The following is a 17870-nucleotide window of genomic DNA, read 5'->3' as shown; positions in this document are numbered from 1 at the left end:
TTATTTTGTTACCCTATATATAATTACCAAACTAGCTTCTGCAATCAGGACTTTGAGCTCCGAGGTTGATAAAAGTGACCCCAGCAGGCTGGCTCACAGGGACAGTCTAATCTACAGAGCAGAGGTGTCTAATGTACAGATGAGGGGTTTCTCAGAAGCTGAGCTATTGTCCAGTGAGCGTTACGTGCTTATTAACAGCAAACAGTTACGAACCAGATAGATTAAAAGGTCATCTTGTTTAAGGCACAGCACTGTTGTGAAAATTGGCCCTGTATAATGCCATTTTTTGGTTTTCTATGGTTCTAGACAATCCTAATGAAAACTGCTGGAATTGCTCATTTTTTGCTGGGGGAATTGCTTGGCCCTCACTGCTGCTAATGAAGACAATGCTGGCAGGAGCGGTGTGTACAACCCAGCCAGCAATAGGGCTGGAAGATTTCTAGAAGAGAGACTGTGAAGAGAGAGACCCAGCCGGAGAGGGGGGATGGAGAGGGGATGGGGCACGGCAGGCGGGCAGAGGGTGGCTGCTTGCGGTGGTAAGTGGTAATACAGACGGTCCCTTCAAATCCAGGAAAGCAGCAGCAGAAATAACCCAGGAAAACTGCTAGATTCCAGGGTAAATTTTGAGAAAGACATAATCCTGTAAATAGGAGAGATGATCCCAAGTTTGTCACTGAAATGAAGGCAGTGGGGGTATTCAGCCACCTTGCAAACCCCGGGTGCAAGCCCACCACTGCCTGATTTCTAGGAGTCATCGTCTCCAAGTAAGATGCCATTTAGGATCCATCTTTCTCTCTCATTCCTTCAAATACTAAAAATCCCTTCTAATTCCAAGGCCAAAAAACTCCATGTGACAAGAAACCAGCATATCAGAAAGCCTCCAAAAGGAAAAGAGAAGATTCAAATATCAGATATCCACAATTACAACAGGACATGGGGCTGTCACAAAATTTTTAATGATATGCATTGTTCTTTGCTCTCAATGGTTCACCACATGAATGGCAGATTGTTCACGGACTCCCAGAGTTTTTAAGCTATAGACATTTGTTTTATTGTTTCTGTCTTGGAACAGGCAATTAAAACGCTTGTAGGGGGATGAACATACCACCAAGAGAGGATACCACCAGCAGCAAGTATTCTCAAACAGGCTCAGCCTTTGGAAAATCATGGTAGGTTTTTTCCCTCCTGCAGACATTTGCACGTGTCACCATCCACTTAGCAATTCCACTCTCAAAATTATCAAAAAAATCAACCACTTCCCATTTAAAATTTAACTCAGTTGTAAACAATATTTTGTGAATAAATCATCAATAAAAACATATTATTCAGCTACTGTTTGTGAATAAAATAAAGGAAGGGTGGGAATAAACGTATGCCTGTTGCTAATATTTTTGGTTCATTAAAAGCGAGGGCCTTCAGTCAGGTCTCTTGTCTTTCTAGAGAACATGATCACAAAACAAAATTTCCTGCTAATGCAAGCCAAAGTATACAATGGAAATCTCTTTCCAGACAGGGAATTTAAAGATCTCCCTAGGCTCTGGACTAAATCAGTACTATCTAGAACTGAAACCTTAGTGAAAAACACCACCAGAACACATCAAGTTTATAGAACTTACCAGCAGAAACGTCATTAGCCAAGACATGGTAGTATTGGAAAGAAACTATTTGATCAGCGAGAGAAGCCATTCCTGAATTGTTTACTCATTTTGTCTTATTCCTTACAGGAAGCATTCCTGGGCGAGGATTTCAGGGTAAGGTTCAAGGGAAACAGCTACTTTTGAACGGAAACATGCAAAGATATATATTCCACCAGTTTCTGCATCCTTTACAATCTGCAATTTTCAACTGAAGAAACTGGAAATGTTTGGATTCTCTCATAAATTGTGCTGCAGTACAAAAGGGTTTTGTATTTGAGCTACAGCTAACCAGAAATAAACACAGCCAAGAAAAAGAGCCCAAAAGGTCCAAAACAACTCTCTGCCCTTTTATTGTGATGCATATGTTGCTCAATGCCACAAAATCTCTCTTATTACTTCAGCTGCACAGGGTGACTTACTTGGTGAACTTCCATCCACAACAGTCTCAGAAGAGCATGTCTAGATTTATTCCCCCTCTGCGTTTTCTAGGAGAAACGTGGATTGCTATTACAGTACTACCACAGAAAAAACCAATTTGATTGCTGTCATTCATATTTCAAGAAATCACTGTGAATGCATTCTTTCAGTGTATTCCCTATATAATATCAACAGAGTACGTTAGGTAGGCAGTTATTTGAAGGTTGTGACCACCTTCAGCTTTCTGAAGTTGCTTGGTCTTTACTGCACCAATCTCCAACAACAGCCCCTGACACATGTACTGGCAGACCGAGCACCAGCGAAACCCAGGCTTGCAGAGATGAAGAGTAGCGATTAAACTGAAGAATTACGAAGATTCATGGTTGTAGATTAATATGAAGAAACTTCTCACAGGAACCTTAAAGGGACATAGAAGAAGTGTGGAATGTACATGGTCAGCCAAGCAAGACGCCTCAGCACTAAGAAACTTAAATAAAAAAAATCAAGGTCTTTTTTCATTTTTATGGCTGCCTGTAGTTTTGTGCTTTACTTGTCTGTGCAGACATGTGCTGGGAAGGTGAGGATCAGGCACACTTTGCAGAGCTTGCCACTTGAGAAGGAGCTGCAAACATTAAAAACACATGAAAACAACGCACATCCTATACAGTTCTCTAATATTCCCAGTTTGCAGGCTGGCTCAAATTTTGTCAGGAAATACCGTTCGTGTCACTACCATCTCTGAGAAGACTGACACTGAAATAAAACCCAGATGCACATGTTAAGTGACCCTGTAGGGCCTCAGCCTTTTTTATAAATTTAGTGTTTCAAGTCTTAAACCTTCCCCAGCTTTCACCCCCAAAGATACAGGAAAGGCCTGGTGTGGGGTGAAACACTCTGCGATTTCTGTGTTAAAATTACAGTGCTCTTTCCAGTTACATGTAGAACTGGATGTCAGAGAAGTTAAAAAAAATGGGCAGGAAAAATGGTAAGATAGGTTAATTCATTTCATCATCTTCATCAACACAGGTGCCAGATGCTCTTTCAGCTGTGGATCAATTTGAATGTTGCTCAGTTCTTTGATATTAAGGATCATCTCATGGGCTTGGAAGAAAAGCTCTTTTCCCACAGCATCCTCCACCCGCCTGCGCCACTCCATCAGCCTTGGTCTGTCTTCAAAGATGTCACAACCGACTCCAACAGGCTGCAGAAAGGGGGAGAGAGCAACAGTGAGGCACTGGGCAGTCACTTCTTCACCCAGACAACAGGCACCAAAAGTGTACCTGCAGGTACACATAGCGGAAAAAAAATGGAAGAAGAGCTCAAAGAGGAGCACTAGGAAGGAGGGAAATCTCCTCTGGTCGGGTATATCCATTTGGGGGACACAGAAGCTAGCCTATATTTTAAAGGGTATTTACAAGTCAATTCCTGAGTGTTGGCACAGCTGTTAAAAGCAGCAGAGATGATTACCACTGCTTGTGAGTGATTTTCAGCTACAGCGTTGAAAATGTGGTGGGCTCACAGTTCCAGGAACAACTGCACAGTCCGCAGTACGAAGTGCTGTATCATACAGCAAAACCACAGCACAAAATGCTAAGCGTTTAATTGAACTGATGTCTTAGTTGACATAATCTACCCCCCTTCTACATTCTGCCTGTGCCACTCTCTGGAACACAATGCTGTAGAGCAGCAGAACTGCTATTTTTTAGTCCCTGGGATACAGAACTGGGAGAAAGAATCACTTCTCGGCTGCAGGATCCAGGCGCTGTTGGTCTGGCAGAGAACAACCAGTTTGTAACAGGCTTAATTTGATTGCCTCTGTCTGAGATTCAGTCTTGCATCTTCCAGACGTGGTATGGACAAGTACCATCTGAAGAAGAATGTTCTTGTATGATAAAAATATTCCAATATAATTTTCTTATTTCATCAGGCCTGTCTGGTATTGCTTCTCACTTTTATATATTAACTCCTTCTCTGTAGGTTAAAAATAAAGTCACTATAAAGGATGAAGAAGTATTGTTAGAGAAGAGAAACAAGAGAGATCGGTTTCAGACAGCTTTTTTTTTTTTAACTGCTTTTCTGAACCCACTCCCATATTCTCCTCGTTGTCTTAGGCCAGTTGAGATATGTCCTCACTCCTCTTTCTAGTGAAGTGTTACCACATGCTGCACCCCGCCCTGCCCAGCAGCATGTTTTCCCTTGTGCTGAGATTTCCTTACCACACTCCAGCACTCACTTGCATCAGCTCCACAATGGCCACAAGATCTGCCAGAGAGATCTCGCTCCCAATGATAAAAGCCTTGTCCTGCAGAAACCTCTCCTCAAATTGCTTCAGGGAAGTGGACAGCCCCTCCATAACCTCCTGGAGCTTCTCCGATGGCAGTGGCTGCCCTGTGAAGAGGGGAATCAGCACCTGAGGAGAGAAGGGACTTAAGAGTACCACTGGACCTCTTCTCATGCATCTGGTGGTAGTCATTCAACTTACACCCCATGATCTACTCATGATTGTCAGCGATCCAGCAGCAAAGACGTAGGAGGGGATAATGTTAGAGCTTCATGGACTGCTGCAGTTCCAGGTAGCTCATGGACAGAGAGCACACAAGCAGTCCTAAGCAGCTGATCTGCCATGACAGTAACCTCCAGCTCACGGGGAGCAATGTGCAGAGCAAAATCAAGGATTCATTTCGGTTTGTGCCTGGCAGTTGTGCCCTCCCACCCCATTTTGGTGTGTTACAAAGGCAAAACAGGCAACAGCTCCAGGGAAGACAAATCTCTGACACAGTCACCCCTGCTACGTCCTTGGTTTCAACAGCCTGCCAAGATGGGTCAGCAGGCCGCCTGCCCACCAGCCACCCCTGCTATCCACCCTGTTGTGTAACTGGGTGCTGGAGGCAGTCAGACAGGCAGGCAGCTGCCTGTCCTGTAGGATGATGGGCATGGTGGTGGCTGTGGCAGGGAGCGTAGGAGGGACTGGAATGCATCAACACTGGAGAGGCAGGAAATGGCTTCCTCTGTGTGACAGCAGCCAGCGAGGCTGTGAGTGGGTGAGCATCAGCCCTTCTGTGGCCTCCCAAGCATCATTCTTTAAACCACTAAAAAATTTTCCAGAGCAATCATGTAAGTGTGGTCCTTGTCTCCATGGACTTGCTGGCAGAGGGGGTAGTTGCCCTTCTGTAAGATTTGTCACCATTCACAGAGGCGTACACACCGTTAGAGCCCGCAGTATTTCACAACTATGCCGTCTCCACCTACCACAGCTAAAGAAATAGAGTTTATTTAGAGAAGCAAAGTTAAAGATACAAATTTCCATCATTGGGAGTGGACTGAATTTCTACTTACTGCTAGTATATTCAAGTTGAGATTGCTTAATCCAAGTCAGGATTTTTGCCAAATACATGTGGAATCTATTTAATCAGAAAATTCATGACCAGTTCTCTTCATAAGTGGCTCCAATTCTGCATGATGGGATCTCTGGGTATAATCACTTGCAACAGCATCTTCTTCCTTTTCTGTATCTTGGGGCAGTCTATCTTCTCCCGCATCTAGCTAACATGCCTTCTGTTACATCGTGGCTTTTTACGTTTCCCTATTTTCAACTATTCTGCGGACCTTTTCTGTACCTGGATTATCTAATCATCAGCAGCAATAAGTCGGATTTCTTTCCTTTGGAGCACTGCAATAACAGCCTACAGAGACTAGAAGAAACTGCTTCTTGTATGAATCTGACTCATAATTGAATGGCTTCTCTGTGCTCTCTAGCCAAAAATTCCAATGTCAATAAATCAAAAAGCTAAATGAGTCCTGATATGCTTTGCTAGGAACAAACAAGGGCAAACTTTAGACAGGAAAAGTGAAGTTCTTACCTGTTTACTGGCAACCCTGATTTCATCTGAAATTCCATACCACAGCTGTACCTTCACGGCTATATTTGCACCGGCGCCTCTCTAAGGATAGTTGCATTAACTGTCTGGTGAGTTGGCTAGAAGTAGGTGTCCAGCAAAATCATCTGATACTAAATGATTTTCTGCTTCAGGGTGATTCTGTTAATTTTGCCTAAATGTAAATTGATCTGACCACACCAAAAAAAGAAATTTTGTCCTTGACTCTATGTCTCTATTCTGTCTATCCCTGAGCCCATTTCAGAGAAGTACCTAAGTGTGCTGGAAGCAGAAGGCTCCTTCTGGATTTCCACCCTGATGGGGCTGCAGGGACTTGTATGAAAAATGCAAGCCTTTCTGCTTCCAGCAACAAAGCACACGCTCGCCAAAGAAGCAAAACTTCTGCCTATGTGGACACTCTGCACAGCTGTGCAGCGAGGGGGAGGCCCTTGGAAGCAATACCCAATCTGTTATATATTCGTTCACAAATCCAGGCAATGAAAGTCTGCTGGGCTTTGAGACCTTCTGTACCAGACCTACGTTCAGGAAAAAAACCAAAATGACCACAGGTGCTTTTGCCAGATCCTGATGTTGAGCAATTAGGAACAGCTCCCTCTCTGACGGCTCCTCTCAGCTAGGAATGGCCGAGGTTTGTTATTTCAGTGTGACAAACTCTCTCCGAATTAGGTCTGTTCAAATGCTCAATATTCTGCCAGGAAAACATTACTTGCATTTTAATATTCAATTTCCTTACCTTGATCCACATGGTCTTAGGAGCATTAGCCCGGATGTTAGCGTGATGCCATGAGAGGTATTCATCTACTCGGGCTCGTTTTTGTATGTCTGATGGGTACCAGTGGTCGGGAGTGTTGTACTTTCGACTCAGATACAGCAGAATGGCAGTGCTGTTCAGACATTAACAAGAGACAAGAAAGGGGTCAGGCAGTTACGATGCAGAATGCTTTCGCCTAAACTCCCTCTCCTGCCCCTTCTGAACTTGCTGCTTCCACTAAAAAGCATTCAGATCAGGATTTCCAATGGAGTCTAGGACCGTATATAGGCATCTAATTCATGGTGACATCAGAGATGGCACTTAATCACCTTAATTCCCATGAAAACTTTCACCTGCTGGAAAATCACAGCACTGTTCTATGTTGCAGACAACTGCTAGACAGTACTGGGGTAAACCAACGATAAACCTCCATAATCACCTGTCAGTCAGCGATGTTAACCCCACTTGTTCCTCGCATGTTCTGACTCATCTCTCTGAGACTTGTGCACATTTATGCACTTGTGTACTAAATGAAACTCTCTAATGGGTTATTTTGCCTTTTCATCAGATCTGTCTCTAGCCTGCAGCTTCCACTGAAGTCAGTGGAAGTCCCAGCAGGGAGAGCCTACAGAATCTTTTTGTGTTTGTCCAGATGTTATACTTTCACTAATTGGCAGGAGAAGTCAGATGGAAAAATATCTTAGTCATCTGCAACAATATGTAGGCTGTGACTACAAAAAGAGATGCCACAGAAAATCCTGTGCTGACAAAACAGAAGAAAATGCAGACCCTCCTACTGTGCTGATACTACTATAGTTTGATTATTTCAGTATTATGACACCATTAACCAGTATCCATATTGATCTTATAGTGCAAAACCTAAATTTTACCTCTGTAGGTGTTCACTTGGCCTTTATGACTAATTGAGATAAACAGAATTTTTTCCTAGGGTAAAAAGGATTTTTATAAGCTTCAAACATTTCCCAGAAATGTTTACAATCCCATTTTGAGATAACTGCATTCAGGATAAGATCAAGAAGTTAAGTCAGCTGATTTGTTTACATTCTGAAAGATAATTCAAACAGAAAATGGGAACAGAACAGACGAGGTTATACTATTAAAAATGAGTGACATGTTCATAAATTCTGTGATACTTAATCATTCAGCAGGAATGACATCTCCTAAATGCTGTGCAGATTACTGGTACCCAAGGAAGTCTAAGGACTGAGTTCTTACCATTCTGCTAGGGTGAAGTCTCCGTCCTTTAGTGCTGGTACTTTCTTCAAGAGGCTGATTTTGCCGGCCCCTTCGCTATTTGATGGCCCTGAGAACATGATCAGACAAGTGAGAGGTTAGAAGTGTATCTGCCAGTGAATGATAAATGAAATACCTGTAGCCAACTGGACAATCAGTGAACTGTGTTAGGTTTTCCCTATATGGTCATAATTCACAATTAAAAGGTAATGAGATTCAAGAGTCAGTGTAAAAGCTATCTGCAGAGGGCAGTCGGCTGAGGCCTGGCATGTGGCATGGTGCAGTTCATGTTTTTATACAGGAATTCTGTTGCTTGACTCAGGTACCAGCAATACTTACAAAACTTAGTGAAAAACCACTCCACAGGAGGTATTTAGATACCATGCTGAAGGTGCTGGCATTGAAAACACTATTGCAGATAACCAGGAACAGTTAACTAACTTGAGAACAGTGTGTCCTAAGGCTTTAGAGACTGGCGGGGAAAAGACAGAAGTTAGGATGAAGACAACTGAGCAACTAAAAAATACCTAGCATTTGCCAAGGAAGCAAGGTTTGGAAAGGCTGAGTTTGCACGCAGAGCATCCTAAGGAGGGCAAATGGTTGCTACTCCTGTTCCTGTTCCCACAGGCAACACCAAAAACAAAGTAATTTTCCTGCAGTTTTTAAATGTGGCTGACTCTAGCTAGGATGGAGTAATGATGGAAAGCAACTGAAAAGCCTTTTGCCTACAGAGATCACTGCAGTGGCTAATTAATCAAAGACAACTCGGCTGGCTTTTGGACACAAGAAGCAAAATCTTTTTCCTGTTTATTTGTCTCTGAAGAGCAGAGGGAATTAGGCATTTACAAAGAAAGCAAATGCTGTCAATTGCTGATCCCTCGGCAGACACACAGATGAGGATGTTTCCAGAGTTTTTGCTGGGATGGGAAAAACATGACTGCCAGCAATACAACAGCAGGCTCACAAAATAACTCGTTCTGCCACGGTGGACATTTGCTAGGGGCAGGGAAGTTGAAACACTTCTACCCTGCATTACTCCTAGCTCTGTGTTACTCCTGGCTCTGCACAGAACCTACCTCTGTCAGGAAAATGCAGGAGGAAGACGCTATCACATAAGAGTTTAAACTCCACAGTCCCTTGGAGTCTGGAGGCATTAGGAGCTGATTATCTAACCAGGTTTTCAGTTTCCCACTGCAGGCACTGGACTTGCCAAGTCAGCAGTTAAATGTCAGGGAATTGTACAAAAGTCCAGGGAACACCTATGCAGGAAAAGGTGTGAGGAATTTGTTTGCTTTGCTTGTTTGAAGTGCTCTCTAGAAGGATACATGACATTTAGGGTGCAAATCCTGATCAAATCAGCATGACCAGCAGAAGGTCTTGTACAAAAATCCCTTTGTCAAAAAAAAAAGGGCCATTAACTAACAGACAGTGATCTACATCCCCGAGAACTACTTGTTCCCATTCAGGAAGCAGTGGCAGTGTCTGCTTTAGGACATAGAATCGTTTAGGTTGGAAAAGACCCTTGGGATCATTGAGTCCAACCATCAACCCCACTCTACAAAGTTCTCCCCTACACCATATCCCCTAACATCACATCTAAACGACTCTTAAACACATTCAGGGTTGGTGACTCCACCACCTCCCTGGGCAGCCTATTCCGATGTCTGATTACTCTTTCTGTGAAGAATTGTTTCCTAATGTCTAGTCTAAACCTACCCTGTTGCAGCTTGAAGCCATTCCCTCTCGTTCTATCGCTAATTACCTATGAGAAGAGACCAGCAACAACCTCTCTACAGTGTCCTTTCAAGTAGTTGTAGAGAGTGATGAGGTCTCCCCTCAGCCTCCTCTTCCTCAAACTAAACAGTCCCAGCTCCTTCAGTCGCTCCTCATAAGATTTATTCTGCATGCCCTTCACCAGCTTCATTGCCCTCCTCTGCACTCGCTCCAGCACCTTGATATCTCTCTCGTATTGAGGTGCCCAATACTCAAGGTGTGGCCTCACCAGTGTAGAGTACAAGGGGACAATCACCTCCCTACTTCTGCTGGTCACACTATTTCTAATACATGTGTAATAGTATTTCTATTACTGGACAAACATGGAAAGGAGCTTTGAGACACAGAGACACAGAGACAGAGACAGAGACAGACACACACACAGACACACAGACACACAGACGCGCACACACACACACACACACGCGCGCACACACACCCACACACCCACACCCACACCCACACACCCCGCCCCTACAATCTCTGCCACTAGAGCATGCCCTGAAGTGCCACATCTAGATGTTTCCTTAAATACCTCTAGGGATGGTGACTCAACCACCTCCCTGGGCAGGCTGGTCCAGTGCCTGACCACTCTTTCAGTCAAGTAATTCTTCCTGATATCTAATCTAAACCTCCCCTGCCGCAACCTCGGACCATTTCCTCTGGTCCTGTCATTCACCTGGGAGAAGAGGCCAACACCCACCTCTCTGCAACCTCCTTTCAGGTAGTTGCAGAGGGCAGTGAGGTCTCCCCTCAGCCTCCTCTTCTCCAAACTATAAACATGCCCAGCTCCCTCAGCCTCTCCTCATGTGACCTGGTCTCCAGAGCCCTCACCAGCCTGGTAGCTCTCCTCTGGACACGCTCCAGCACTTCAGTGTTCCTCTTGTATGTACAGAGGGGCCCAGAACTGAACACAGCACTCAAGGTGAGGCGTCACCAGTGCCAGAGGCACGATCACCTCCCTACTCCTGCTGGCCACGCTAATCCTGATACAAGCCAGGATGCTGTTGGCCTTCTTGGCCACCTGGGCACACTGCTGGCTCATGTTAAGCTGGCCGTCCACCAGCACCCCCAGGTCCTTTTCTGCTGGGCAGCTTTCCAGCCACTCTTAAGTCTCCAAGAAATAAAACCAGGAAATAGTCTCCAAGAAATAAAACCAGCCTTTGGACTATCAAGTTTATTTGCAGTTGGCTTTGGGAACGGGTGGGAGAAAGGAAGGTTGCTGCATTACACGTTAGAGACTACTCTCCCAATATTGATTTCACATAATGAGACAAATCAATCAGAGCAAACGTTATTGCCCTGTTCTCCTTCCTAGCTGACTAGCCTCTACCTTGTTTCTTCTCTGAGAAGTGTTTTTTTTAAATTCCAGTGTAAGTAGCTTCATCAGAGACTAAGGTTCACATCCATTTGCTGTCTGAGGGAATTCAAACCCACGTGTTTGATCTCACTGGGAAATGTCTGTGCCTACCTGCGGTGAGAGTGGCCTCCAGCTTAGCTGGGTAAGAGGTTCCACATGCACAGCAGAACCAGGCAGCATTGTCAGGAGAGGTAGGAAGAATGAGCTTCTTAAGAATAAGAGCCAGAAAGTGGCTCTTATTAATTAAATAAGACAGAAAGTGCAAGTTAAGCCTAATAACTGAGAAACTTGAATAATAATAAAAAATATTCCTGAAAATCAAGCTAGCAGGCAAACTACAAGGACAAGGTGCCTTATGTCCATGATTTATATCATAAAAAGAGTGAGGCAAATCTACTGTCATGCAAGGAGTTGCTCTGGGAAGGTGCTTGGTCCTGTGCTTTTAGAAGGGCTCCAAAGGCCTGTTGGTCATCACACACCCAGCTCTGGTGAGATCTGTAGAGTTCAGGTGGTCTTTGCAAAAATGCAGTAGAAGGTTGCAAGTCAATAACATTTACAACTAACAAGCAGTGAATTCTCAGACCTAGCTGTCCGGTTTTTCTGCTGTCTCTGTTTATTATCCAAAGTAGCAGGCAACTGAGAAACAACGATATGAGAAATAAGCAGTGGGTGAGGGCAGCCTGAATCAGATTTCAGTCTGCTTTCATCGTGCAGCAGTCCTAGCAGGAATACTGAACATGTTAGTCCCCTGATGGGACTAACATGTCATCACAACAGGTTGGACAGTACATCACTGTCTGTTACACAGCCCACACCGCAGCCCAGAGATGGCGCTTTATTTGCTTTGGCTCATACAGGTTTTTGCATACAGACATAACAGACCTGTGCCGAGACTCTGCCACTGACCTGAAAACTGGTAAAAGCCTGGTGTGAACACTAATTCCATGTTGCTTCATTAGGACCGACTGCTTATTGTATTAAAATAGAGACCAATATTTGTATTTGCCCTTTAGCAGAGTTTAAGCTTGTGTCTCTCTTCCAGCAAGCAGAGCTAGCCTTTTTGTTTAGTGGTATTAGGTGGGCTATCTTTATCATTCCTGTGATGTTGACTTGACTTATGGTACTGTTTAACATCAGTTGCATCTGGTTTAATTAGTTCTTGATGTTCTCCAAGGATATATATATACACACACACACTGTGTGTATTGCTAGGCTTTGAGGAATAACTTTAATAAGAAGAGTATACACTGCCAAAAAGCAGGGCAGGCTGCACACAGGAAGAATTCTTAAGCATAAGTCATAGTGCAGGGAAGGAGATTTAACTGGTAGGTAAAAAGAGCAGTGGACAAGATTTTACTGAAGTAGAAAGGAAAAAAAAATCAGTCTATTTGCCAATCACGTCCCTGCCTAATCATCTCCGCAGCCAGGGATTTCCAAGTAGTATGCTTTGCCTTAGGCAAAAAAGAAACAATTTACTAGGAAAATGCAATATGTAAATGGACAATAGTCATCTTACACAGTTGGACAAGACTGAACAGCTGAGTGTTTCTGCAAAGTACACCGTCCCCAGAGCACTCCTCAACTGTCACTGTGACTAAGTTGCTACAAATGGCTGGAGAAACATTCCTTGGGGATCCACAAAAATAGATGCAGCACAGCCATGAGACTGCCCTGGGAATAAGAGCTGCATGGTCAAACGACCGTATCCAGGCCCCTCGGCAGAGCATGTATTTAAAATCACTCAGGTTATCTGCGGAGCTACTCCTTCCCTCCCAACGGGCCAAGCAGAGCTTCCAGGGACTGGGAATGGATTTAGCTCTGGAATGCAAGTCTGGGCAGGCTTGACTTGTTTCACCTCCCCGGGCAGGATGGGACCCTGTCGTGAGAGGACATGTGGGTGAGACCCCAGAAAAGCCTCCTGTGAGCTCTGCACCTCTGCATCCCTCTCATAAATGGGTCATCTCCTGCTTCCACTAGCTCCAGCATTTTGCTGGCTGCCAGGGTTCAAGCGTTTCCTCCTTCAGCTGGGACTGAGTGTCCAGAAACATGGGCTGACATTGCTTTAGCGGGGAGAGGACCCTCCACTGATCTGACATCTCCACCGATCTGGGACGGACCGAACTGAAGCTGGCAATGGGAACGGCCCCAACCGGCCCAATAACTCCTCCGTTCCCAGAGAAGCAGCAGCGGTGGGATGCTGTCCAGAGAGCCGAGCTGGAGGGGCGACGGCCGGGCTACTGCTCCTGCACGGAGGAGGCCAAAGAGGCTCCTCTGGGGCCACGACAGCAACGGCCACGCGCGACCGGAGCGACGGCCGCTCTGCCCCGCGGGGCCCTGCCAGCGCCCGGGGGCTCAGCCCGGCCTCGGCCCCCACAGCCCCCGCCCGGGGATCGCTTTACAGGCCCGGGGGCCTGTCCCCTTCCCGCCCGCGGGGCCGCCGCTGGACACGGGAACGGGCCCGCCTGACAGGACGGTCGCACCGGGGTGGGGGGTGCCGGTGCCCGATGCGGGGGGACCCTCCCTCACCGCGCCTCACCTGCGCGGGGCTGCTCCGCGCCGCTCCCCGCCGCCTGCTTCTTCCCCAGCACCGAGTCTGCCAAGAGCCAAGAGAGGGGCGCTGAGCCCGCGGCCCCCGGCGGGCTGCAGCCCGCCCCGGCCGCGCCGCCCGCCGCCCGCCACCGCCTCCGGGGCAGCTCGGGGCCGGCGGGCGGGCGGCCGTGCCCGTCCCACCTTTGAAGAGCTCCACGTGCTTGAACTCGAAGGGGATGTTGTTGCTGCGGGCGAAGATGTAGATGGAGCGGCAGGGCTGCGAGAGCAGGTCCAGGTACAGCTCCAGCCCCATCCTGCCGCCGCCCGGCCCGGCCCGGCCCGACCCGACCCGCGGGGAGGCTGCCGCGCCTCAGTCCGCCCGCCGCCCGGAGCCGCCCCCCGCGGGCAGGCGGGGGCCGAGCCGTGCGCGGGCGGGAGGTGCCCTCCCCCGGGCTGCGGCGGGCGCTGAGCGGCGGTGGCGGCGCTGAGGGGAGGTAGCGGCCCTGAGGGAAGGCGGCGGCGGCCCTGAGGGGAGGTGGCGGCCCTGAGGGGAGGTGGCGGCGGCCGGCGGCTGCGCGGGGCTCCGGCCTCCCTGGTGCAGGCGGGGACCGTGGGGGTAGCGGGGTCCGCGCCTTGGAGGGGTCTCAGGGCTGAAGTCTCCTGCGGGGCGAGGACGGGAAAATGCCGGAGGATGCCGGCAGAGGCTTCTCCGCAGGGGCAGCAGTGCACGGCAGGAGCCGGGGGTTCAGGGTTCCCCATCCCACGAAGGTTGTGGGACTGTGCCTGTAGGCCTGCTTCAGGAAAAGAAGGTAGTCTGCGAGTAATGGTAATTTACCATTACTCGTAAATTACCAAAAGAGAGGCTGGTAGTAAGTGCTGAGGGAGCAGGAGCCCTTGTTCCCATCCACAGCCTTGGCTGACACAGCAGGGGCTTGGGAGCCCACTCTCCCACAGCACCCCACTGCAGCTCTCACAAGGTAAACACTTGTTTTTGTAATGTGTCCGTGCGAGGATGTGTCACACCACAAACGGGGCCCTTGTGGGACATCTCTAAGCCAGCATTAATCTTGCACCGCTGGATCTCAGTATGATTCTCAGTTCAGAAGGTAATTCTTTGGTCACGTAGTCTGCACGGCCCTGCGAGGTGACGCCCTGAGTGGCAGTGAAGCGCGGAGGACTTCTCTGCAGGCATTACCTCTGCGTACTCGCAGTGAAATGACTTTCCTGTCTCCCTGGTATTTGTCATTTCAGATTTCCACACAAGCGGAGGAGAACTAAAGCTCAGACTGAATTCAAGCCCTTGCACGGAGCCCGCAGCGTTTCACAGCTGTGACTCGGGGAAGGTGAAATGGCTGAGCACAGGGACTTCTGGGACTCTGGAAGATAGAGCAGTCAAACCACTCAGAGCAAAGTCACCCTCAGTCAAACCCACCTCGGCTCAGCTGACACCTTTTTATCAGTGCTGTGCCAGAGAGCTGTATGTCACGCACAAATCCTTGGAAAGAGCCACAGGAACCTCAGGGAGAGGGAACTGGAGGATCAGTTGCTCTTTTACTTGTGAACAGATCGTGAAAAAAGGTGGCGAAAAGGTTTGGATGCTGAGCCAGCAGCTCATTGACTGGTTAAATTACGAACTGGAACACTTTCAGGTGCTTCATTTTATAGCGCTTTGCCAAGACTTCAGCTCTGAGAACTTCTTGGGAATGGGGATTATTGTTAGACTGGTCAGTCTGCCAGCGTCTGGTGAACAAGTTGCATCCCCACATGAAGTATTGTGTTCGCTGCACCACGCACCTATTTTCAGAGTCATTTTTCAGATTTAGAACTGCACAATAGGATTTTTTCAGTTTCTTGGCCAGAATAGGGAGAGCGGCTGTGTACGTGCACACTTCAGCTTCCCTGCAGTACAGTTTACCCTCTAGAGCGCCTGCACGCAGCACCAACACACTGGAAATGAAGACTCGTAGAGTATTGTGGCAGGTGCTTGAGTTCATGTCAACCTACTTTAGTGCAAAGGAATCTTAAACGCTACAGGAGTAGGGAAAAGGAGTGTGAATGTGGCTCTGCACAGGTAATAGTCTGAGAAGTCTTTGTGCTTCAAAATGGTTGCATGTCCCTATTCTGAAATATCATGAGAAGTGTTCATTGATCTCAGCAGTGGGCAGCAAGATTAGCAGCGTGGGTTCGCTTTGCTCCTTTATTTATGGTTCAGTTGATCCGTTAGTCCTAGCTGGACTTCAAAGATCTTTTCATGTGCCTCCTGGAAATGTTCTGTCATTAAGTTTTTTCCAGTTTGCTGCCTGCACTGCACAGCCCACAAAACCAAAGACATTTTTATCTGGTTGTGTTATATGGCATTTGATTGTATTATTCCTGGCTCTAGGGTAGTGCTTCTGGTGCTGTATTTTCATTTGTCTCCATCACCTCAGAGGCCGTTTTTCCTCCCTGTCCTTTGTCTATCAGCTTTTTGGAAACAGGAACAACACAGAAAAAATGCACTTGTTTGCAGTTTATTTCTTAATTATTTAGAAAAGGTCTCAGGATGTGGATGTGTTTTTTAAACATTCATCCCATTTTGTGTATCCCAGCTTCATTTTATTCTAGAAATTACAGTCTCTCACCTATTTCCAAGTAGCCCTTGGTAAAAATTGAGGAAATTGAATCAGAACAGCACATTAAACTGTCACTGGAGGTATAACCCCTCTCCACACTCAAGCAAAGGGGAGTGGACACTGAACAGACCTTGCACTGAGGCGGGCAAAACTCTTGCACAACCTGTTGGGTTTTGGCAGGCAGCTCTTGGGGCTTTGAATCTGGGAGCTGGAACCAGCCAAGATCAAATGACACAAATGAACAAAATGGGGGAGGTGGAAAGACAGCAAAAAGCAAAGTACAAGGACAAGATCCCTTATCTCCATAATTTAGAGCGAAAAAAACAAGCAAGGCAGCTTTATCTGTTGTACAACTCTGTTACCATCCAAGGACTTACTCTGGGGAGGTGCTTTGTCCTGCATGCAGAGAACGGCCCAAAATGCTACTGGTCAGTGCACCCATAGCTTCATTGGGAGAGCGAACCTACAGTTCAAATGGGGTTAGATCAGAGAAGACAGGGGGAAAACAATTTAAAATCTCCTGTCACCACGACTGTGCTGGAGTGAGACAGTAGCCGATCTGTGTGTTTATCCTTTGCGTCACTGGCAGCGCAGGAGCACCAGACAGCGAGCTCTGAACATAGTTCTAACTTGTTTGTCAAGGCAGCCATCCTTGCAAGAATACACAATGGGTGACGTTTAAGGAACTTGTGCCTTATTCAAACAAGCAGAAAATTGGCTCACCACTGTCTTACAAGGAGCTCTTGTGCTGCAAGTATCATAAATAAGAAAAAAAAACCCCGACACTTTATTTGCTCTGGCTCACGCAATGCTTTTGCAAGCACAGCAGCCCTACCTTGAGATTCTGCAGGGAGATGTGTATCAAGAAGGGCTCTGCTACCAAGCCCAGTTTGAGGTCTGTCAAGATTAATACTTTATAGATTAGTCTCTTGGTTTTGATGGTTTCTCTGCTCTGCTTCTACTTGAACAGAAGCTGCGTGAGGAATTTATTGTGCTGGTAGGAGGAGGCTTGCTCTCTACAAAAAAGGGAGAAATTGGAGGTCAGGAATCTGGAAGTTAGACAAAGTAAAAATGTGCTAAGAGGAGAACGTGCAGTGAGGTTGGGCAGCTGCGGTGAGGCAGAAAAGAAGGACGTTCTGTGTGCAGAAGCCCAGCTGGTGGCTGTGGTAAGCTGCAGGTTACAGAGCAAAGGAAGTGGTTGGCAGTACAGCGTAAACAGGCCATTTTCTTTAGGCTTAGCACTGCAGAGCAGCAGCACCTACAGGCATTGCTGCCCAGGCGCCAACCATGCAAGCACTCTCAGGGCAAAAAGAAAGCTGCTGTCACCAGCTTTACTGGCTGGAGTGCCATAGGCTCTCCTTAATAAACTTACCAATAAAAAATCAGGTAAGAAGACAGATATCCCTGCCTGTGTCGGTACTGAAACTGAAAGGGTTTGGGGGCAAATCTGCTGCTTCACCACTGACATTTAGGGTTGCCTGCAGGTTGAAAGAACAGAAAGTAAAAAGGACTGGCCCGCTTGGCTGCTTTAGCATAGCCCAGAGAGATGTGTGTTTCAAGCTGCGGTTCACAGTGCCCCTTTGCACTAAAGGGCAGGTTTAGTCAGGAAACAAACACAGAAGAGTCATCTGGCTCATTCCC

At 47.0% G+C, this 17870-nt stretch overlaps 1 protein-coding gene across 1 annotated transcript; it reads right to left on the bottom strand.

Annotated features, from left to right (window-relative positions):
- Nucleotides 1–1575: 1575 nt before the first annotated feature.
- Nucleotides 1576–14019, bottom strand: GSTT4 (glutathione S-transferase theta 4). Its single transcript, XM_054219378.1, has 6 exons — nt 13819–14019; nt 13625–13681; nt 7938–8025; nt 6684–6834; nt 4288–4464; nt 1576–3255 (listed from the first exon to the last, which is right to left on the bottom strand). Exons 1-6 carry the CDS (start codon nt 13928–13930, stop codon nt 3055–3057), a joined length of 786 nt encoding a protein of 261 aa, XP_054075353.1. The 5' UTR covers nt 13931–14019; the 3' UTR covers nt 1576–3054.
- Nucleotides 14020–17870: the final 3851 nt, after the last annotated feature.

The sequence above is a fragment of the Rissa tridactyla genome, chromosome 13, assembly GCF_028500815.1.
Source record: "Rissa tridactyla isolate bRisTri1 chromosome 13, bRisTri1.patW.cur.20221130, whole genome shotgun sequence".
In the NCBI taxonomy this organism is placed as follows: domain Eukaryota; kingdom Metazoa; phylum Chordata; class Aves; order Charadriiformes; family Laridae; genus Rissa; species Rissa tridactyla.
The sequence above is the reverse complement of the archived record's forward strand: the minus strand, read 5'-3'. Positions and strand labels throughout refer to the sequence as shown.

Excerpts from the sequence above, each read along its gene's own strand:
- GSTT4 (XM_054219378.1), bottom strand. The coding sequence starts at position 13,930 with ATGGGGCTGGAGCTGTACCTGGACCTGCTCTCGCAGCCCTGCCGCTCC. Across the intron at positions 13,682-13,818 it reads GCACGTGGAGCTCTTCAAAG|ACTCGGTGCTGGGGAAGAAG; the intron begins GTGGGACGGGCA and ends GGCTCTTGGCAG. Across the intron at positions 6,835-7,937 it reads GACTTCACCCTAGCAGAATG|CACTGCCATTCTGCTGTATC; the intron begins GTAAGAACTCAG and ends ATGTCTGAACAG.